The sequence below is a fragment of the Pseudorca crassidens genome, chromosome 18, assembly GCF_039906515.1.
Source record: "Pseudorca crassidens isolate mPseCra1 chromosome 18, mPseCra1.hap1, whole genome shotgun sequence".
In the NCBI taxonomy this organism is placed as follows: domain Eukaryota; kingdom Metazoa; phylum Chordata; class Mammalia; order Artiodactyla; family Delphinidae; genus Pseudorca; species Pseudorca crassidens.
In genome coordinates, this window is record NC_090313.1 from 48068354 (window position 1) to 48092017 (window position 23664).

At 38.2% G+C, this 23664-nt stretch overlaps 1 protein-coding gene across 3 annotated transcripts in view; it reads left to right on the top strand.

The window, feature by feature from the left end:
• Positions 1-23664, top strand: part of DIAPH3 (diaphanous related formin 3) — a 551502-nt gene that overhangs the window by 396073 nt on the left and 131765 nt on the right. For all 3 annotated transcript variants that reach the window (XM_067713991.1, XM_067713992.1, XM_067713993.1), the window contains 2 exons: positions 20250-20345; positions 20865-20921. In XM_067713991.1, coding sequence (XP_067570092.1) covers positions 20250-20345; positions 20865-20921 — 153 coding nt within the window. The remainder of the gene's footprint in view (positions 1-20249; positions 20346-20864; positions 20922-23664) is intronic.

Sequence of the window (23664 nt, forward strand, 5' to 3'; positions counted from 1 at the left end):
CTTCCTTTCTCCCCAGCCAGTGCCCATAGGGAGTTCCTGTGTTCCTCCCACAGCTCTCAAGTCCTAGGGGGGCTTCTGCAGCCCTCTTGTGCCTAGACTTGTTCCCGGGCCACCTCTCGGGAGCACACGGTGCATCCGCACGATGCTTCCCTGGATCCGCTGCTCTCCCAGATCTGCTCGTTGGACACAAGATGCTTCCACTCTTGGATTCCACTCTCTGTGACTCCATGGGAAATTCTGCCCTTTAGTCCCATATCCTTCTGGAATGAGGAGCAGTGTGCTGGGATCCTATGCTGCATGGACTCTCCTCATTTTCTAGTCTCTCTCCCAGAAGATGGGGGCATCTTTTTCATTTATAACCCAAGTATGGGGACTTCCCTGGTAGTCCAGTGGTTAAGACTCCACGCTTCCAATGCAAGGGGTGTGGGTTTGATCCCTGGTCAGGGAACTAAGATCCCGTGTGCCACGTGACCAAAAAAAAAAAAAAAAACCCAAGTATGTGGTTTGCGTCCTCTCTTATGTGGATAGGCCCTATATTTTAAAGGTCCTTTTGGCTTCCACATTATGGTGGAAGAAGGGAGGTGGGCTGACATCTGAGCAGTAGTGGTCAGACCTCTACTCATACTTAGAAATCCAGAATCTTGAATTAGGTGGATACCAAGTGAACACAAACTGAAATAAGTCAGGGCTTCCACTGAGCCTTCCAATAAGCCTTGGAATCCATGGGCTAAATTAAGACACAGAGGCATCAAATTCATATTTGGACAGCAATAAACAGTGTAGCAGGCCTGGAATGATCGTTGAGTAGAGCTGTGGGGAAAGATGAAGCTAAATTGGAAGACTGGGGAGTGTGCTGTTTTGGGTTTCTGCTTCATCCTCCAAGGGCATTGTCTTCTTTTAGAGAGATGGATCTCATGGCAAAAAGGCAGATGGATGAGTATATGTAGAGGGAGTAGAAAGACTGAGACCAGTTAGGAATCTGTTGCAATTTTGCAGGAGTTAAATGCCAAAGGCCCAAACTAGAATGTACTGAAAACGGGAAGACAAGATAGATTGGAAAGGCAGTTAGAGGTAGTACCAATAGGCCTGTGTCGCTGATTGGGTGTAGGGAAGCAGGGAGAAACTTCCACAGCAGGGTGGATTATGCCTATACTAGCTTTAGGACATGTTGAGTTTGCATCTCCAATTTAAAGCCTTTTTATTTGGGGGGTAATTTTACCTGAAAGGGCCTGGCATAGATTATGAAACACAACAACTGCACATAAATGTTAGCTTCTTTCTTAGAGGAAAGAAACAAACTTCTTTGTTAACAAAGACAGTTTAGGTGTTTCAGTAACTACACTAACCAAGAACATTTAAAAACAAATCATGTTAGATCATAAGGATAAGCTGGGGGCACCCTTCCCCTGGAGTCTGACAGAGGCTTGGGATGCCGGTAAAGTAAGACAGAGAATGTGCCCCATTCTCCCCTTTGAAGGAAAATGGGTCACTCCTCCTCCTTCCACTTCAGCTGGTATCAGCTCAGATATTCAGTTCCAAGGCTCTGGGATTCTCAGTATTAAAATTTGTTTTCTTGTTTATTTACCTGGCATATGCGATGTTTCAGTATTTTGTGATTTTTTTAAAGCATTAATCACACCTTATCTAGCATAACAAAAGGCATTCCTAAGGTTCCTGTGTGATTTGCTCTTGTGGTTTTAAATTTCTGACCAAAAATTTATAAAAATTGGCAGTGGAGTGCCTTCCTTCATTAACAGAATTATTACTGTAATGGTGAAAAATATCCTTCCTATCAAAATGTTGCCTTCATTTAACAAATATTTATTGAACACATATTATGTCACGGCACTATAAAATGAGCAAACATCCCTGCCACTTGAGGGCTTGTATCCTGGTGGAGAAGACAGTGTTTAAGATAAATATACTATAGTGTTAGAAGTCAGTAAGTTCTGAGGAGAATAAAATAGAGCAGGGTTGTGGGGACTGGAAGCGTGGGAAGGAGTAACATTTTATATAGGGTAGTTTTTTTAATTTGCCCCAGTTCACCATGTTGTGGACAGTGCTGTTATCCCCTTGGACTATGAGCAGCCTGGTACAGTGCTGAGTGGCCCAGCCTAGTGGTCAGCGTGACCAGGTTTGCAGACCAAGTAGCTTCCCAGAACAGAAGTCTTCTTATCCATAAAATAAGGTTCCTCTGGCCTCTGAAATCTCATTTATATTCTGCAAATTAATTTTTAAGTAAAAAAACGAGCCTTGTTAGAGCCCAGGCAATCAAACTTAGTTTAGTTCTCCACTCACTCATTCTACAACACTGTTCTCTATTAAAATACAAACTCTATTATGGTAAGACTCTTTCCATTTGGCAGTAAATAGGAGTCTTCTCTCCATGTGCAGTGTATTGTTTTTGTTTTGCTTCCCATTTGGTTATAGGACAAATGTATTTGAAAGTTAACCTGTTTCGAATGTTTTCTCCACATTTTTGATCAGTAAAAGAGAGACCTGAGTTTAGAAAAAGTTACTGATATGGGGAACTTAGGGAAATACGTATATATGCAGATATGTATGTATGTATGTATGTATATGGACAAACCTTTTCAGTAATGAATTGTCTCATGTCAATTACTAGTTTGCTTCTATGCTATCTTAATTTTCTGAATAGAACGTGGTTAGTATGTATGTAGAACAGAAATGAAAATGCCATTTATTATAGAATCGGTTGACCTTTTTACAGATTGACAACTTCTCATCTTCCCTGACAGATACTCAATCAGCACTTCAGTCTGTTAAGAGCAGAACTCATTAACATGCATAAACTAGCAGCCTGATCTAGTTATAATGCATCTTTAATGTGTGACTTATACAGCGTAGTGTAGGTCCTCAGTCTTGTAATAAAACGTAGAGTAGCCTCCAGTGATCAACAAGGTTCCGAGATCAATTTAACCTGGGTAAAACCTTTATCCATAAAAACTGTCATTAGGAATGACTAACATTTCACTAATTAGCTCACCATTTACAACCCATAAGCTTCTCACAGATGGTGAATGTTTATAAACACCCACAGATGTGTGCACAGCTGACTCCCAGTTATCCGCAGGAGTAGGGGACATAGATAATTTAGATTCGCTTACAATGCAAACCCCTCATTTTAGCTAGTTTCAAGCTCCTTTCTCTTTGGACTTTTTACCACAGCTGTTAATGAAGTAGCAAATTAACTAATCTTATTTCAGCTTCTCCTCTTACTGATGCATATACCCCCTGGTGAAAGCACTAATATGTACAAATGTGATCACAAGATGGCTGGCAAGAGGATGAAAATGGGAAGTTCACGCTTAGATGAATATATGGAGCATGGAAAATCATCATATACGTTTGTGGCTGTGTGTCTAGTAAGAGGTTTCAAGTTGTGAAAGCACAGCAAGGCTCCCATTTCAACAATGTTATACCTAAACTCCCAGAAATAGAAGAGAATATCTTCTTAAATTTGAGAAAAAGGAAAGGACACCATTTCCCTTTCCCATCAGGCAGTCTGATCCTGTGTTAATTGTTTCTTTTCCAATAACTCTGTAATTTGGTCTCAAGTTTTCATTGTAACTTAAGCCTCTTTATTGTCTGGTGCTGAATTAAGATGAGGAGATGTAAATATGATAAGTTGAGTACCATGAAGTTATTTATTTCCCTTATTTTCTTCAGTCTAAAGAGTCTTAGATCTTGCTCTTCTCTTGTACGTTCTTAATCTGAAACTTTTCTTCATTCTCCTTTGTGCACTGGGCTGTATTTTACTTGTCCAAGCAGTTTAAAGGCATTGTTTGATTGAGCACACCCAGAGTCAGGAGTCATGTGGAGATAACTGAGGTCCACAGACCATTTACAGCAGTGCTCCCCAACCTTTCTGGCACCAGGGACCAGTTTCATGGAAGACAGTTTTTCCACGGAAGGGGGGTGGGGGGATGGTTTCAGGATGATTCAGGTGTACTACATTTATTGTGCACTTTATTTCTATTATTATTACACTGTAATATATAATGAAATAGTTATACAACTCACCATAATGCAGAGTCAGTGGGAGCCCTGAGCTTGTTTTCCTGTAACTAGATGGTCCCATCTGGAGGTGATGGGAGAGGGTGACACCCGAAGTCTGTTGCTTATGTCTAGTCTACTCCATAAGATGCAGCTTAATTGTCACTTGCCACTCACTGATAGGGTTTTGATATGAGTCTGCAGCTCTAAGGAGAGAGGAGAGGGTTGCCACTCACTGATAGGGTTTTGATGTGAGTCTGCAGGCAATTGATTTATTATGGTCTCTGTGCAGTCAAACCTCTCTGCTAATGATAATCTGTATTTGCAGCTGCTCCCCAGCGCTAGCATCACCGCCTCAGCTCCACCTCAGGTCATCAGGCATTAGATTCTCATAAGGAGCACACCACCTAGATCCCTCACATGAGCAGTTTACAATAGGGTTTATGCTCCTATGAGAATCTAATTCTGCCGCTGACCTGACAGGAGGCGGAGCTCAGGCGGTAATGTGAGCAATGGGGAGCGGCTGTAAATACAGATGAAGCTCCTCTCACTCGCCCTCGGCTCACCTCCTGCTGTGCGGCCCGGTTCCTAACAGACCATGGACTGGTATCGGTCCGTGGCCCAGGGGTTGGGGACCCCAGATTTACAGAATAAGCTGTGAAGGGCAACCATTTTGCTTCCCAGTGACCTGCAGGATATGTACCATGTCTTCAGGCTGAGATATTCATAAGTTAATACAAGCTGTTTCCCAGAGTTTCCTTACTCAAGAAACATTGCTTTATTTTAGCTTATTGAAGAGGAAAATTAACCATTCCATAACAGCATGTTAGAAATATCCAAAGGAGTTTAAAGAAGAAATTTTATAAATTTTATAATTTTATAATTTATAGAATTAGTGTCAAGAACATGAATGGCAAAAGAACGTGGCACCGGCATCGAGGAAAGAAATGTTGCCCCACTGGAGCTTTCCAGTAGATCTGTAACTTTTCAGATAAAAGATACATTAGTTTTTGTTGTTTTTTCATTGGGGAGAATTTGTAAGTGCTAACAGGTTCTATAGGAAACTTATTGGATATTTCCCCAGTGAGAAAAGAGACTGGGAACTCAGTGCTTTGACATAGAGAGATCCTTCTACGTATACCTGTCTTCAACAGCTGCCATCTGACTTTAACAGGTGGTGCCTTTCACTGACATAAGGAACACCAGGACAAGATGAAGTTTGGGGGAAATGGTGATGAAGTATCTGTAGGACACCTGAGTTACCATGTCTAGTGAATGATTGGGTATGGTCTAGGGTGCCCAACTCATCCCAGTTTGCCTGAGCCTTTCCCAGTTTTAGCACTGTAAGCCCTGTATTCCAGGAAACCCCTTAGTCTTTGGCAAATGGGGATTGTTGGTCACTGTAGCCAGAGCTCAGGAGTAGAGCTTGTGCTCTGGTGATGGGAACTTGGAGTTCTCAACATGCAAAGCTGTGGGAGTTAAAATGCCAGTGGAGACTGTGAGGAATGGTGTACATGTAGGCAGAGGAAGAGGAGCCAGGAAGAGAGTGTGAGAAGGAGTCGCCGTGGAGGTGGGAGGGGAACTAAGAAATTCTGGTATCATGAAGCCCAGGGAAGAGACCATTTCAAAGGAGAAAGGGTAGTCAATATTGTCAAATGCTGCCAAGAGACCATAGAATAAACAGACTGACAATTGTCCCATTGACATCAGCTCTAAGGAGAGAGGAGAGGGTTGATAAATGAGTATGGGAAGGGAGACTGAGATGTAAGAAATGTAGTAGCTAGAGGGGTTTGGTGTCGAGAGGGCAAAGCATGTGTTTGAATTTGTTTAATTGTAGGTTGGGGAAGATGAGGAAGGAAAGGAGGTTGGGGAAGAATGATACTCAATAGAGCAAGGTCCTGAGGGCAGCTGGAAAGAGTGTGGAGGATGAGATATCAGCACAGGTGGAGGAAGTTGTCTTGGAAAGTGACATGCTCTGCTAATGTGATGAGTGGGAAGGAGAAAAAGCTGGGCCCAGGTGCAGATACATTTGTAGATTTGATGGTAGGAAGTTAAGGTTTTTTTCATCAAGTAGTTTCTATTTTATATATGAAATAGAGCAAGTGCTCTGCTGAGGAAGGGTAGTCGGTTGAAAGCCTTGAAAGAAGCATTGAAACAGCCCCTCTCAGGGAGTGGGAGTGAGAGCCTCCAGGTAAAACATAGATGGTGTGTTGGATAGTACTAAGAATCCAGTTGAGGTTGGTAGCTGTGATTATGTACCAGCCCTGATCCTGCAGTATTATTTTTCACCACAGTTATTCAGCAGCTAGTGTGTAGTGCCAAGAAGATAGAATTTTCAGTTCATTTAAGTTTCACCAGTAGTCTGAGAAAGGACCGTAATGGAGGAGGAAAATAAGATATTGGCCAGTGAACCGTGGTCAAAGTGATGAACCACGGATAGGCAAGGAAGTGAAGACAGTGGGGCCAGGGTGTAGGAGATTTCCGTGGATAGATGACAGGACGAGGGTTAGGGGGAGGGAGAGGGACAAAGAGAGAGAAAATAAGGACAGATGGCTTGTATGAATCCAAATTAATAGAAATAAAATAGTTGTGGATGGTAGTAAAGTTCAGATTATGGATGTGAGGGTGGGTGACGGAAAGTAGGGAGAAAGGATTCGTCCCTGGAGATGAAGGAGGTCAAGGAACTCATTTGCTGTTGGATTAGTAGTTCACATGGAGTTGAATTCATGCAGGATGATGGCAAGACTTGACTGGCAGAGGAAGACTGAATCAGGTGACAAAGTCAGATGACAAGGAAGTATGAGAGGATGAGCAATGTCAGCTAGAAGGGGGCAGGGAGATCATCCCTCCAGTTTTCCAGTTGCAGTGAAAGGAGTGTTCATTGAAGACATCAAGATAGTAGAGAAGTTGCTTACGTTAATAAATACTGGAAGAAATAGGGATCAGAAAGAACTTATCTCTTAGATGGAGTAACTGAGAATGATAGTGGTTTGACTGGCCTCAAGGTTTTAATCCAACTGTAGCAGTTGTCCAGTAGGTGGCTTGTAGGGAGGGACCAGGAGGCCACTGCAGACTGGACTGATTCTAGTATGTCCAGGTACTCCTGGTCCTGGGAGAAGGACGATGTCTCTGGCCTTTCCCTATAAGGAAGGAGTCATCAGTGACCTGCATCTCACTTATCACCTGGTTCTGGAGAAAAGTGCCTGGCTCCCAGTGAATTTGGGGAGGCCTAATCTGTGCTTGTTGGTTGAGTTCCCAGCTATGAAAGCCACTGTCTCTTTGTGCCCTGAGGCATTTCCTAAAGCAACTCTAAGTACAGCTCAACAAAGCTGAGGGTCTGAGTACTTCTCAGTTATCACACAACGCAGATGCAGAGTATCTAGAGGATCGTAGTATCAGTGTGTCACAATACAGAGGGTCAAGAAAAGTGAGTGTAACGGAAAGAATGTCAGTTTCAGAATCAAAAGATTTTGGTTCAAACCTCCCCTTTGCTACCTACCTGTTGTAGGGCTTTTGGTGCATTACTTTACCTCTGCGGGCTTCAGGTTCCCTGGCTTTAAAATGGATCTGACAATAGCTACCTTGCAGGGCTGGAGACTTATATCAGAAAATCTAGGTAAAATGCTCCACACAGATCCTAGTACATGGGCATTCAATGATGGTTCCTCATATATCTAACTCACATTTAGTTTACGTTCTTTTTGTTATGCATTTTTTCTTTTCTAAATAAAATTGTTCTCAAACTTACCTAATATCAGTTTTTATTTAGGGGCTTCTGTATTCATTTTGTCAGCTTTCTGTAGCTGAGGGAAAAACTTCCATTGTTCTATTGAGAGAGTTTAGCACATTTTTGCCTCCAGTTTCTTTGCAGTCGTTAATGAGTTAATCAGAAGTTCAGTTGTCTCCCATTTTCTTTTCTTTTCTGTGTTATTTGCTTTCTCAAAGCATATGTCAATTCCTTTTCCTCCTCACTTTCCACTCATTCAGACTTGCCTTATTGTCTTTTCTGACTTCCTTTCTTTCAAAAATATGTTGCTGTTAACCTGATTAGGATTTTAAAATATCTTCAGTTTGTAATATTAATGTCATAATTCCTGCATCTGATTGGGGAAGGAATACTATATTTGTGCAGAAGAAATCTGTATTTTTCCTTTGAAGTGAACTGAAAAAATAATGAATACTTAATACTTGAACCACAAATTCATATTCGAAATGAACCTAGAACCTGAATCTAGTAAAATTACTTTGGGCAGGATTGGCAGTAGTGAGGTGGCACTTGACTACATTCTTGGCACCCAAAATACAAATACACAAATTTCCACTGTTTACTGTGCTATCTATAGGGTCATGTGTTTTAAAGTACAAATAAAACCTATCTTCAGAAATTTAAGTGCAAATACAAGTACAGGTACCAAAGAATAACCTCTGAAATCATCACTGGGCAGCCATAGCTATACCTCTAACCTACTGCCTCTGTATTAAGCAATTTCATACCACTTGGCTTTCTTTTTTGGAACATTTGTCATACAGGTAGTGACGAATTATGTGTTGAAATTGCCCTAAGACTGCAAGTCCCATGAGAACAGGGCAGGGCCTGGTTTCAGTGCCTGCCACATATTCCTTGGTGCACATTTGTAAGATTGAATTGAACTACAGACTTTATAGTTTTATATTTCCAACTACTTCCTGGACAAAAGAGTTTGACTGTTCTGCCAGCACCTCAAAATCAGTTCATCTAAAACCTAACTTGTCATGTTCCACATAAAACCTGATTTTTATGTTCTCATTTTGGGTTAATGATACCACTGTTTTCCCAGTCACCCAGGCTTGACACCTTCACACTGTGCCAGCTTTAATCACAGTGAAGTCCAATTTTGATTATTTCACACCTTTCAAAAACATTCTATGGCAGTTCTTCAGCCTTGAATCCAAGCTCCTTCAGCCTCCCTTCCTGACCTTATTTTCCCCTTCTTCCAGTATGCACCATATGCTGCTGTCACAGTATGACTGGTGGTTCCCTCTGGGCCCCATTCACTCTTCCAGGTACCGCTGGTTGAGAGTGGCCTCTCATGGCCTCAAGTCCGTTTGTCCCAGCTTCTCCTGAAAGAAAATTCCTGCAAAATCACCTCTATTCCCTAGCTTAGCCTCCCCTTGATTCTTGGTATTGAATAAGCATTTTTATTTTCTCTATCTGAAATCATTTCATTCTTTGTTCAAAAACTTCATGAGGAACAAAGCCATTGAAAAGTCTTTTCAGATTTTTCTAATATATGAAAATATTAAAACAAGTTTAAAATACATCTAATATATTTTCAACAGGAAGTAAGCAATTGCCGAGCTTAAGCACTGTCAGACTAATTTCTCAGGATAAAATGAAGCTCTGTGGGTGACAAGTTAAACTTCTGCTTAGAATGGTGGTGTTCTACCGTGTAATTAACCTTTTCCTCTCTGGGTTACTCTGTGATTATAGGGTCATGGGTGTTCACTGTGAGTGATAGTCACATCTTGTTAAATGTCATTATCATTTCACGTCTACATATGTATGTAAATAGATACATTATTTTTCCCCAGACACTCTGTACTTTTGCATCTGAAGACCTCTGTTCAGCACACTCAGCCCTGTACAACACACAACCTTGGCAATGTTCTTTTTGCCAGGGAGACAATACTGGTTTTAAATTTTGTTTTCTTTAGTAATTGTTAGAAAAGGTCACTGTGAACAAGCTAATCAGAGTTGGTCACTTGGATACTTACATGCGAGATATTTTAACAAACACTTAACACAGAAAGAATGATTAGTTAGTGCCTTTCTTCAACATCATGTGGTGGAGTAATTGCTAAGCAGGAAGTCAGGAAATTTATCCTCTGCTTTGTAGCTAATAGCCGTGAGTGATCATAGAAAGGTCTGTACTCAATGTCCTCATTGATAAGTGATTGGCTTTTTTCACTTACTATGTTTTGGATATGGTCCATATCAACAATTTAAATATGCTTCATTATTTTTTCCTCATCTCGGCATATTTTAGTATATGAATGTCATAGTTTATTAAGTCTGTCTCTTGCAGATGGGCATTTAGGTCATTTTCAATCACTTGTTATTATAAACATTGTAATTAACATCCTTGTACATATGCCCTTGCACTCATGAGTTACAAGTAAGATAATTTTCTTAGAAAAAAATCATTTCATCAAATGGTATGTGCAGTTTTATTTCTGATACAGATTGCCAAATTGCATTCCCAAGAGGTTGCATTAGTTTTATATTTCCACCAATAATGTGTGGAATGATCTGTTTTCCAACCTTTACCAATTATCCTCAGTTGTTATTATTGCCATGCTAATAGGTAAAAATGATCTCTCATTGATGTACGTGGAAAATCTTTAATTATGAATGACGTTGTGGATTATATCCTCTATATAAAAGCCCTATTTGTTTGTCTTTATGATGGATTCCCTGAACATATTATTTGCCTGATTTTTTGTTATTTTTTTATTGATTGTTGATTTTTTTTTTTTTTCCCCTGAGTCATAATGTTCTTTATTTCAAGAAAATCAGTTTTAGGGAATACCTGTTTTCAATTTTTTTTTCCCCTGGTTTCTCCTTTCATTGTTTATGTGTAGACTTTGTTCTTATTGTTCTTGTGATTTATAGACATTTATTATAGTACAAACTATATGACATTTGGGTATTCAGATTTTTCCCAGGAAAATCGTCTCCTTTCAGAACCAATGAAAAATATACTTTTCTATACTGTCTGCTATATTTTGCAATTTAATTTTTTCATGTTGAAATAGTTGATCCACTGGGATTTATTTTGGTATAAATAGCAGGGTGGGATCCAAATAAACTACCATCATAGTAGTTATTGAATCTTTTCTTATCCTCTACTGATTTGAAACGCCACATTTATCATGAATCATGAATTGAGTTTTCTTAGTCAATGTGAAATTCAACCATGAATTTCGTTTCAATACTCAATATGAATTGCCAAGAGCAATATATACTATACATTATTTTCCAAGCATATCTGACAACAGAACCGCCCTACTTCCCCCACAGTACACACACATGGACACACACACAGAGCTTCTCATGGGTCTAGCGTTCTGTGGTACACATTTTGGGAAATTCTGTCTGTCTGATTGAAGTTGTGTTTTGGTGTATTTTTTTTTTTTTAATGTTGGATGTCTATTTAATACAGCACAACTAAGTTTTTGCTATAATATTTCGTAATGACAAACTCATTCGTTGACTATATGGTTTCTTTAAATTTTGTGCCTTAAGTGTGCTTACATTCCAAAAGTGGTTATGCCCTTTTTATTTGAGAGGAGAATTAAGTGAGCAGACAAGTAACTTATTTTTCTGGAATTTGGTCAATTGTTTATATTAGTTTTTAAAATGAAAGAACTTTCATAAAAAATTCCAGAAGAAGGTAAATTAGATATCTTCATGAGTTAAGCTGAATGACGATGATGCCAAAATCACTTTCTTACAACAGAATCTAGATCATAAGAAATCTGGAGATTAAAAGTTAATAACAATACACTTTGATTTATATATAACAGTATATTTATTTTACCCCTTTTTCTTGGTGGTTTGTATAATTAGAATAGAACCATGCTTTATATATGACATCCAGTAATGGATTTTTTTTTCTTTTTGAGACTGGAGAGTTCATATAAGAAAAATTCTTTATTTTACAAATATCTCTATAACTCTACTTACTATAAGACATGAAATCATTTAGATTCCAGTCTGAATACAATGTAATAGTATAATAATTATGGTTTACACATTCAAATGTATCTGCAAAATAGTTTTCACTGAAGCTTTGAAAAATATAGCCTTATATTTTATCCAGAGCAACTAAAAGAATGGCCCCGTGGTCTGTGCTCAGAGTTATGATGACTGTCACATGTCCAAGCATATTCAAGGTAGCGAGAAGGGGTAGCAACGTGCGATGGCAGCCACAGCTGTCACAGCTCCGGTAGATATTCAAGATAGGAGGAAGGGGGAGAGTGGCTATCAGCATCTGCCTCTTCTGTTTCTAGCAGCACCATACAGGTGATCACTTACACTTTATCAGTCAGAAATGCATCATAGGGCCACCCTCAGCTTCACTACAAGGAAGCTTTGGAAAATGAGGTTTTAACTTTTCCAGCTTCTGTAGTGGAAGCAGACAAAGAGAGGGTAGGGAATGGATGTGTTGCACTGGCCATTCAGCAATGTGTGCCATATTAGTGAAAAAGAAGAGTCATCATAATATTAAAAATAATAGTAATATTTATTGAAGCCTTACTGTGTGTGAGGCATTATCCTAAGCTCTTTACATGTATTAGCTCACTTAATCCTCACAACAGCCTTTTGAGGAGCGTACTATTATTATCCCCATCTTATACAGGAGGAAATAGGGAGGCACAAGATGGTCTTTAAGGGGCACACAGCTGGCAAGAGCCAAGATTTAAGCCCAACACTTTGGCTCCTTGACTTTGCTCTTAAGTTTCTTTTGGAAAAAAGGAAAACAACCTTACTTCGTTGTAAAAGATGCTACATTTTTCCTTCTAACTTGTAACAGGAAATATATTTAATTCAAGATATGCAAATAATGAAGAATAGTGAATAAAACCAGAAGTATTAAAGTGTTGGGTTTCTAAATATAAAATTCCACTTCTCATGGTTGAGTCAGTCATTATAATATACAAGAGAACTGTTCTAATTATCATTTCATCAGTTAAATCCCAATGAAAATTGGCTAATTCCCTTGACTCAAATAAATTTTCAGTTTCACATCTAGATTAAGACATGTTCGAAGATGTTGTTTTGTGTTATTCCTGTCTTTTTGCTGTCTGGGTTAAGTAGTATTTTGAGCTTTGTTCTAGAAGGTTAAAGACTGAACTAGGTTAGCAAGTAAATCAAATACAGCTTTGTCCCCAGAAGGTCTGTAACTAGCAGCATGAACAGTAAATTCGTGTAATTTTGTTGGGGCAACTGTCTTGTGTTTCTTTTAGAAAGAGGTGGGTTAAATTCTGAGTCTCTGAATTTTGAGTATCAGCTGCACACTTTCAACAATTCTTTGGAGAAACTGAGCTTTCCTTCCCTATCCTCTTGCCAAATTCCAGGTGGTTATTATATGTCTTACTACTACTAAAGTCATATCAAATGTGATGAGACTTAAAGAAAGTGTGCCAGAGACTGTGGGAGTGAAAAGGGGAGCTCTGGAAGCACGTGCAAAGTGAACACAATGGAAAATGGTCACAGGTTGAGAACAGTTGGTTCCTCCTAAAATCCCCTTTGCATATTAGCTTGCCATGTGGCTTCCCCTCAGCTCTTTCCTTATGTCTACACACACACCCTTCCTAACAGAACTCATGCTCTGCCATAACATCAGTAATGACCACAGCAAAGATTAACTGTTATTAAGTTCTTATGATGTGCCAGGCACTCTGCTGAGTGTTACACATGATTTATCTCCTTTAATCCTCCCAATAATATTGTGAAGTAGGTGCTATTATTAATCACACATCAAAGTTGAGGAAAAAAGAATGGAGGTTAGTAAGGTTAAGTAATTTTCCCAAAGCCACACTGATTTCTAATTGGAAAGCCAGAATTTAAATACAGGTTGTCTAAATTCAAAACTTGTGTTCATTACCATTTCACTATGTTTATGTTCTTTTCTATAGCTTCCAGTACAACCAGTATGCTTCCAAGTTCAACTTGTTAGTATATTTAATTCCTCTCCCCCAAGTTTTAAACCTGTGAAACCATCATCCTTCTAGACACCTTTAATCACCTGCAGTTGGATATCTCATGAAGATCTCAACATATCCAAACTGAATTCTTCTCTTGTCTCAGCCCCATTCTACCATGAAACAAAAATAATTCAGTACTTGGTGAATAATAACAACATATATCCAAGTGGCCAAACCAGATACTTGGAAATTAGCCTCGACTTCATTTTTTAGTACTCACATCCACGCAGACCAAGATTTTTCTGTTTTTCCTCCTTTCTCTTTTCCTTTTTCACCACTTCTGTTCTTTACCTGATTCCCACAATCGCATTTTGCCTGGACTTAAACCAGGAAACCTGCCTTCTCCTTATTTTCCTTGCCCTTTGTCTTGTCTCTTCTCAGAGTGATCTTTGTAAAGTAGAAATTTGACCGTGTTAATTCTTCATTTAAAATAAGTTAATGGCTCCCTTCCAAACTCCACAGTCTGGCATGTTCTTCAGCGCTTGGTGATTTGGCCACTACCTGTCTCCTCAGCATCACCTCTCAGTAACCCCTACTGTAACCTGCCCTCCATTCCCATGGACATGAGAGTTCTCCCAAGTGTTTCATGTCCCCTGTACAGCTGTTCTGTGAACTCTGCAGGGCCTTCCCTCTTCAGGAAGCTCTGGCAAATGTAAAGACTCCTTTAAGTCTTAGGTCTTCAGGAGGCCTTCTGTGACGGCTTTCCCTTCTCCCTCTGCCCTATGCCAGGTGTCCTTCCTGGGTGGAGATCTCCATCACAATGCTCATCATTGTATATTGGACCATTTGTTACCTGTCTTCTTCCCCTTGTCATAGGAAAGCACGTTAAGGTCAAGAAGCAACCTCTTTCTCTCCTCTTCCTCCTTCTTGGTTGCCTCTTCCTGTCAGGAATTTTTTAGTTTCTTTGTGTGTATCAGTGTGATTTCTGCACATTCCTAAATGAAATACAGTAGGCTTATAGCAAAATAAAATACACTCTCCTTCACCATCTCAACTTCCTCCCCTTTCCCAGAGGCAACCACTTTTAATTCTTAGTGGGTTTTTTTTTTTCTGATATTTACCTCTTCCTTATTTCTAGATAATGTACTTAGATTATTATTTGTCAGTTTTTCATTTTAGTCACTGAGTTCCTAAGTGGTAGAAGGTTTAGTTCCCTTATACCCTCTCCCCGCTTATACTTCCCTCGTATACCCCTTCTCCTTTACCTCTGCTGTCTTCACATTATAATTTTATCATACCTGATGGTCAGACGAATAGCCAGTGTTTATAATAGTGCAATGGTGTAAATATTCCTCACCCCTCCAGTTAACATGCCATGATTACTTCCTATTGGACAACAATATTATTTCTAGGTTTATACTAATATTTTTTTTTAAATGTGCTGGGTATTTGTGTATATATACCTGTCACTGTTTTATCCAAACTCTCTGACAGGTCTGTGAAATAAGGAACAATCCTTTTTCCAAATGGTCAACCCAGCAGATTTGCTTTTAGTTTCTCAGCCACTGTTCTCTCCTATGGCCCAGTTGTCTCCCATGTGATCTCCTTAGCAGATCCCCCTCTGCCTGTCCTCACATCCTCTTGATTCTCCTTTAAAAATATCTCATCCCTACCTCTCCCTTCTCCATTTCCCTTGATGCTGTACGACTTCTTAAAATACGATTTACAAATTAAACAAGGTGATATGTTATTCACACAAAGCACAGCTTTGACTATTGCAGTTAGTCTATTTATTTAAAAGAGTTTTAACAGCAGGAGAGAGACTATAATAAATATTTTGAATATCAATTGACTTGTAGTTAAAGAAGTTGAATTCTAGTCTACAATAAAAATGGCTAGTTTTTATTTCTTTGGTTTGTATTAGAATAATGTAAATATGAGTCCTTTAAATACTTTATTGTACCTCACTTTTGTTTTTATTTATAACTTTTGCCTTTGAACCTGCTATCTCTTCTGCCAGGTATGCTGTTCCCTCCCCAGTCCCTGCCATGGTCAACTTCTGCTTGTTCACCAGGTCATAATTCACTAGGAAAACTTACATCTCCGATAGAACCCTCCCATACCTAGCACACTGTTCTGCTTCTGGAGAACTGAAAACATTTCTTGTTAATTCTTGGGATCTAGATATCCTTCATGCCTAGTAATGTTCTGGCGCATCATAGCCCTCAGTAAACATGTGTCAAATGAATATTCTAAATGCATTTTCAGCGTTTGGGAAAACATCTTCATTTTATGTCTCCATGTTACACATTGGATTGTTTTAAGAGTCTACCTGTATTTCTGATCAGAGCTTCCCTTAGAAATGATGTTATTAATCACATATGCTATTAAAGAGTTATTTAATTTATAATGGATCTAAAACAATGCTGAAAACCTAATCAGATATTACATAAACTTCCTATAGTGCACTATGGAGTTCATTTATGAATTTATTTCCCTACATTTTTTATCTCAGCAATTTACCACTGCTTTCATTTGTATGATCTCATTTGATCCTCTCATCAACCCTAGATAGGTATTATCTCTATTACACATGTCAGGAACATGTAGAAACATGTAGCCAGTTGACAACTCAGACTAGAATGCAGATCTTCTTTCTCTGATACACTATTCTTTCCATTGCGGGAGTGGGGAATGAAGGCCAAGCAAAGCCATTAGCTCTGGGGGACAAGACCAAAGGATAGAAGTTCCAGGTAGAGACTGATGTATGGGAGAGAAAATGTTTGTGGAGAATCACAGGCAGTTGCCTTTAGCTGAAGAACAGATTGTGATGTTGGAAACCAGAGATAAGATTTAGAAAGCAGTTGCAGTCAGTGTCAGGGCCAAGAGAAAGGGTTGGGACTTTATATTGTGGGAAGTGAGTGATATTGAAAATTTGTGACCAGGGGATCATAATTCCGCTTTAGTGCTCTATGGGATGAATTAGAATTAGGGAGAAACGAGAAGCAACATCATTTTAGGCAACTCATGCGATATTTCAGGTGAAAAATAATTCAGTTCTGGACCACCAACATTAAGTTTAGTCAGAAAAGGAAACAATGGATCACTTCTTGGGATACTGGCATGTACATGAGCAAGGTTTGGCAACTGAATGGTTGTGTGAGCCCAGGGAAAGGAGGGAACAAAGCTTTGCTGTTTACAGTGGTGGTGGGAATGTGCTCCCGCTGGTTCCCTCCCCATCGTGACCTTTATTCTTCTACGTGGTGACTCCTTCCAGCTGACCACTGCTAGTGCTTCATTTGTTAATATAGTCAGCATACGTTAATGAACACTTTCTTTGCTAGGTGTTAAAGATAAATGGAAACCACAGTCCCTGCCCTCAACAAACTCTCTGTGGTAGAAACCATCAAGTAAACAATATTGTAAAGGATTTATTGCTATATGTACCACAAGTCATTAGGACACAGAGAGGCAACCAGTTCAGCACACACAGCTCAGGAAAGGATTCTCAGTTATCTATCTTGAAGGAGAAGGAGTTAGATTGGTGAAGAAAGTGGGAAGGATGTTCTGTGTAAACAAAACAGCATGATCAAAGGTGTGAAATTGGGAACGTGGAACTGTGATGTAAGTTGTTTAGTGAGCCTGAACATGTCAGCATCTATCTCCTAAGAACAGTGACATTATCCTCCCTGATCATAATATAATTATCAAACTCAGGTAACCAACATTGGTACAATATAATTACTTAATACCCAGCAAATTTAAAATTTGTCTAATTATCCCAATAATGTCACCTGTGACTTTTTTATAATCCGAGAGCTAATGGAAGATTGTGTGTTGCATTTAGTTGCCATGTCTATTTAATCTCCTCTAAGCTAGAATGCTGCTTCCCTAAGCTTTTCTCCTCTCTTTCTCTTGCTTGGTGTTTCATGATATTGATGATTTTTAAGAAACCAGACCAGTTGTTTCACAGAATGTCGCTCACTTTGGATTTGTAAGATGGTTTCCTTACGTTTAGATGCAGGTTAAATTTTTTTGTTGTTTGTTGTTTCTGTTAAAGATGGTTTTAAGCTTTTGTTTATTTATTTATTTATTTTGGCCGTGCCGCACGGCTTGTGGGATCTTAGTTCCCCAGCCAGGGATCAAACCTGTGCCCCCAGCAATGGAAGTGCATAGTCCTAACCATTGGACCTCCAGGGAATTCCCAGGTTAAATATTTTTACACAGTTTATATTGTGTCCATCTCAGTGCATCACTTCAGGAGACAATTATTGTCAGTGTGCCCCATTACTGGTGATATCAAATTTGATTAGTTGGGTAAGGTGATATCTTTGAGATTTCTCCATACCATGTTCCTCCATAACCTTACATACAATGGGTTTTGTAACCATTGATGATTTCTGCCTAATTAATTCTTACTGTGTGAGTTGTGATATGGTGAATTTTCTGTTTCCCTTATCTATCTCTTATATTAATGGAACTCGGTCCTCTTTATATCTTTGACATCTATTGGTTCACATTCTTATTCAAAGCAGAGCTTTTTCTTCCCCGATATTTAATAAATTTTTATATTTTCAGCATCAGTATGGATGCATGATTCTTTTTTCCAGTGTGTAATAATCCGTTCCCATCATTACCCATTCAGTGCTCAAATTGTCCTAAATTTGGCCAAGGCTGTCCTTCAGTCTGGCTCCTCTGCCCTTTTGATATATCCCTATCTGTCTTTGAGCACTTTCTTATTTTCTGGCACAGTAATATTTTCTCAACTCATTTCATACTTTCTTGATCTCAGTCCTAGAATCAGCCATTTTTCTAAGTATTCCGGTTCCTATTAGTGAGTAATAATATTTAGAAACCAAGATCTGAGGGCCAGCTGTGCTCATTGCTACTGTAGTGTCATTACTTCTAGGCTCTTTTGGGCCACGAAGCTAGAAAAAGCATTTTTCTTAAAGCTTGATCTTCTATGATACCTTTAGATCCAATCCAGCACTTCATGGTTCTTCCTCTCCTTCTCCCACTCCATATTTGTATCTCGCATCCCACAGCAAGCATCCCTGTTGCCAACAGCATCAGCATGTTTACCCATCTGCTCAGGCTTATAATACACATGTAATACTTTCACAATCACGTCATCAGTACCACTAACAACAGCAAACTTACTAAAGAATGTTCAGTGTTTCCTTTTACTAATGAAATATATTCACAACCTTAAATATTTAGCTTTACCTGGAGTTCTTTTTAGAAAAAATATAGTTGAGTTTGAGTGTAAATTTTCAAAGATAGTTACTAATTAAAGTGTCTGAAATATTTGACGTATTTTAATTAAAATAGCCATCAAGCCACTTTAGAATTAAATTTACGTGTAAGTTAACAACCTCCAAATACTCTGTTTCTCACCCACCTGTTTTTGGATTATACCTACGAGGTTTAGTACTTCTCTAAAAATGAAACAGAACCAGATTGAAAAGGGCTGACACATGTTTATATTCACATATCTGTTTATAAACTGTAAATGAATGTATTATTTGTACTCTACTGCATTCATTTGTCATCTGTTCCCTATAGAGGGATTGCGTTTCAAAAAAAGAAATAAAAAGTCCAGAGGAAAATAGTTTTCTAGTACTTTACACATGGTGGTATACCAGACATACAATTTCATAGAGAATGCCTGAAAATAACTTCTCTCTAAGGGACAAAAAAAATCTTTGGCATTTTCATGAATTTAGATTGATCCAATAGTTTCTTTGAAGCTTTTTTTTTTTAACCACTTCCTTTAAATAACATCAATGACAACTGTAAATAGCTATAGATTATTACAAGATAACCAGATAGAGAGAAATGGCTCTATAACCACATCTTCATCAATTATATACAGAATATCAATTTAAACTAATCATAATGTGATATAATCATTTAGATTTTTGAGAGCCTCTTTTGGTTTATTTTCCATTGTAGAAGACAAACTTTTCATACATTCTGTAAAAGTTTGCAGTGATTGTTCTGTGTCACCTAAAGTCTGGGGACAATTATCCTGATATGAAGAATCAATTGTTGGGAGCACGTTCACAGAAATTAGCCTGGAAATATAATTTTGTATAAGTTTAGACAGCAGAATCTCAATAACGACAACAGAAATACTCTCCCACACCTGGTCGATTTTAGAAAAGGAGCCGATGCCTTGAAAATAACCCATTTCTACAAGGGAAATGTGATTTATGATAACCTGAGACACAGATACGACTAGAACCACCTTCCATTTAAAGTTATTTTGCCACCAGACTATAAAAGCAGTGCTCTGAAGTGAATCAGTCGAACTCGGTTGTCTTTAGTGGACAGTAACACGGACACTAATGAGACAGATTTCATTAAAAGATATTTGATTTATGAGAGAGTTAAGTCATATCATATTTTGAAATTGCTGGCTTAGTCCTGGCATCTGATCTTTTTTCCCCCTACCATACCATCACCAGTTTCTGCGCATGCTTTGGCATTGCTATGGTAACCCCGAGGGCTGATGGAATTCCCTGCATCTCTTTTCACAGAGGGTGATGAGACAGGAGTGATGGATAGTCTGCTGGAGGCCTTGCAGTCGGGGGCTGCCTTCCGCGACCGAAGGAAAAGGACACCGAAGCCGAAAGGTGAACATTACACTTGTTTCCTGTTCCTTTCTAGGGGACTATCACAAAGAACAACCCCCCCCCCCAGCACCCCGCGCGCGCCAACATCCCCCCCCCCGCCCCCACTTTTTGTAATTCTTTTAAAGTCATGTGTCAAGAATGCAGAGCTGTGGGCAAAAACTCTTCAGAAGTTTTATAAGTTTGTTTAATCCTTCCCTTGCAAGTGTCAGAGAGAGAAGCGTTCCAGTTGGCCAGTGTCAGTAGCGCATTAACAAATCAATGCACTGAACCTGGAAAAGCCTGATTAGTGTGACAGGTCTCATCTAAAGAACCATATGTACCTTATCCCAGTGGAGTTCACAGTAGCATAATTAAATGAGAAGTAAAAGTCATAACATTATTGCTTCAAGTATTTCAGGGTATTGAAGCATTGCTTTGCTTCCAGAAATACTTAACCTTGGAAATACGTCGAATACTGTTATACTTCCTGAGATGAACAGACCTCTATATTAAGATTCTTTTATATATATTTTTTAACAGATATTCGGCGAAGTCTCAGTCCAGCGTCTCAGCCTGTTCTGAAAGTTTGTAACCATGGTAATAAACTGTATTCATAAATTGCACATTCTCCTTATCTACTTTTATCCTCTTGATCTGTGATTTTAGTAGGTTGCTGTGAAGTTCTCGAGTTTCAGTATGACTAAAATAGTAAAAATGTGTGGATGTACATATTTGCGATGCGATTGTGCACTCATATTTTCCATCCTTCCATTATTGCCTTGAGGTAGTGTCGAGGATTCTTCTTTCAGGTCTCAAGTGCATGTTTTACTTTTAATATTATTATTTGAAGTTAGCTCACACATTCTGATCAGTGTTGTCCAGTGTATCCTTTCAAAAGCATTGTGCTTTCTTAGAACTATTTTAAGTAGTGGATTTGCTTTACATTAAGATACAGTTTGAAATATTGAATTGTTACCTGTTTTACTGTACCGTATTTGCCAGTACAGTGTGAAACACTGTGACCAGCATTTTGGCAAAATCTTTAATACAGGTGAGCTTCATGTGATATTATTGTGGCGGGATGTGCTAGAATCACTAAAAAGAAGGTGAGTTAACTTAGTCTCCGATATTTATCTGAGACTGACTCCTTTCAGACATCTCTAACTGGCTCCTGAACACGCAACCTCATGGAGCCCTCTTCCTGTCTTCAAGATGCCATTTTGTGTTGATTGGGTTTTGTTTACTTTGGTTCCCTTTCCCTCACTGTTATGTATTACAGGGTTCTGCTTACCTTTCATGGTCAAAGTCAAATTCATCCATCGTGATTGCCGTTTATTCAGTGAGATTGTTACGAAAGTTTACCAGATTTAGAAATGAAAAGATACTTGACAGATTTTTTTCGAGAGTTGTTTTGGGTACAGATGAATTGCGTTCTAGAAGTATTAATATCTGACTGCGTAGAGAAACTTAAGTAGAATTTCTAGGATAACATAAAAAAGAGTATGCGGTAAATAAGAAAAAGACATGGATGTAATGATCTTTTAATAGCTGTGTAGATCCTGACTGCTCAAGGTAAAGTATACATAATACATGCTTAATAAATGAGAGAAAAGGTAAAAATCTACACCAAAATTTTAAATAGATCTTTTGACTTTTTTCAATAGTATGTTTTTATTGTTTTGCCTTTTCCTAGTCTAACAATAGGAAGAAAAAAATGTAATAAGTCAGAAAAATTCATTGTGGATAATTAGTCCCTAGCTTTGGGTTATTATTTAGAGTCATTGTGATATACTAAATAATGGCAAAAACTGTAGAGGACAGAGAAACTCAGAGAGGCTGAAAACTTTCTTAGAGTACAGAGCTTTTTAGTGACACAACCGTAATATAGTTTTGATTTCCATCATGTTTCTTGTTTGATTGAATATAGGTACTTAGATTTTTTAATTATTATTATCAATACAATATATGAAATAAACAACTCAGCCCCCATTGTAAGTCATTAAAGAAAAGACCCACAGCCATGATATGATATGATTATAATGGCATACATATACCCATGCTGTGTTTAATTTAAAATAAATATTTTGGCCATTTTGTAGGGGGAAATTATTTAAGATAAGTTTGTGTACTGGCCTTGAGAAACACAGTCCTTCTGTGACTGTAATGTTAGTAAAGTGTCCAGGCTACAAAGGTTTATCTATAATTGTAAATTGTGATACTTCTGGTCCAGATGAAAAAAGCAGGTGAGCATTACATTTCTATCTCTACCAAGGCCAATGTACTATCGTAAGTTCTAAGGCTTTTGTGATAATTAAGCAAGTAGATTATACAGCAAACCAAAGGAGATATACCATAAAGATCAAATTCTCTGTTCTAATAAAAATGTAGTGGATTAAAATATTTTAAAAACTTATTTTCATTGATATTTCTTTTGTTTTCCCTTTATACTTCTAACCAAGTGAAAAAAATTCAAACCACCAGACTAATCTTTAAGAATTGTATGTATAAAGATAGATTTATCCGACTAGACATTGAAAAATGCAGAATTTGGTTAAGGACATTGCAACAAGCATCATGCATATTTTTTAGAAAAAGGTGACATTTCAGAGTTCATTTTGAAATCTTTTTCTAAAAATTAGTGTGTTTTCACTGAAAGTACTAACCCTACAACTGAACTATGCAACTGAAATGTAACATGGAAACCCCGTTTATTTTTTAATTTGCTTTCATGTACTTAAACAAAACTAACACCTGATATTTATATTTTCTAAAAATATATAGTAGTTGATATTATCTCATTAGTTTTAAAAGATATATGAGATTTTCTACAATTATTTTAAATTTGTTTGCATCCTAAATAAAATAATAATATTAATAGTAATAATAAAGTTAATATTTACTGTTACTTTGCTTGAGTTATTTAAGTTAAAAGCCAAGCAATATGTTGAAATGCTTTATACATATGCCATTTAATCTTCTTAATAATCCTATTAGATAGTCAATGTTTTTATCTCTATTTTATAGTCAAAAATAACCAAGGATTGAACAGGTCTGATAGTTTGTATCCAGTCCTATGACCAAATTTCAAACCCAGGTCCATCTGACTTTTGAGTCCAAGCTCTTAATCTCTCTCCCACATCGTGCTCTGAATACAACTGCTTGAATCCCTATCTTTTCCTCTTCCCATCATCTGGGTGAACCACATGTGTACATTTTTTTCTCTTGTGACATAAGTTCGAGCTATTGAGATACACCCTCACACCCTCTCAGAGGTTTTCTAGCCTCTGGTCTATCTTCTCCCTTGTTCTCAGATTGAACCACTAGATAGCATTCTTTTCTT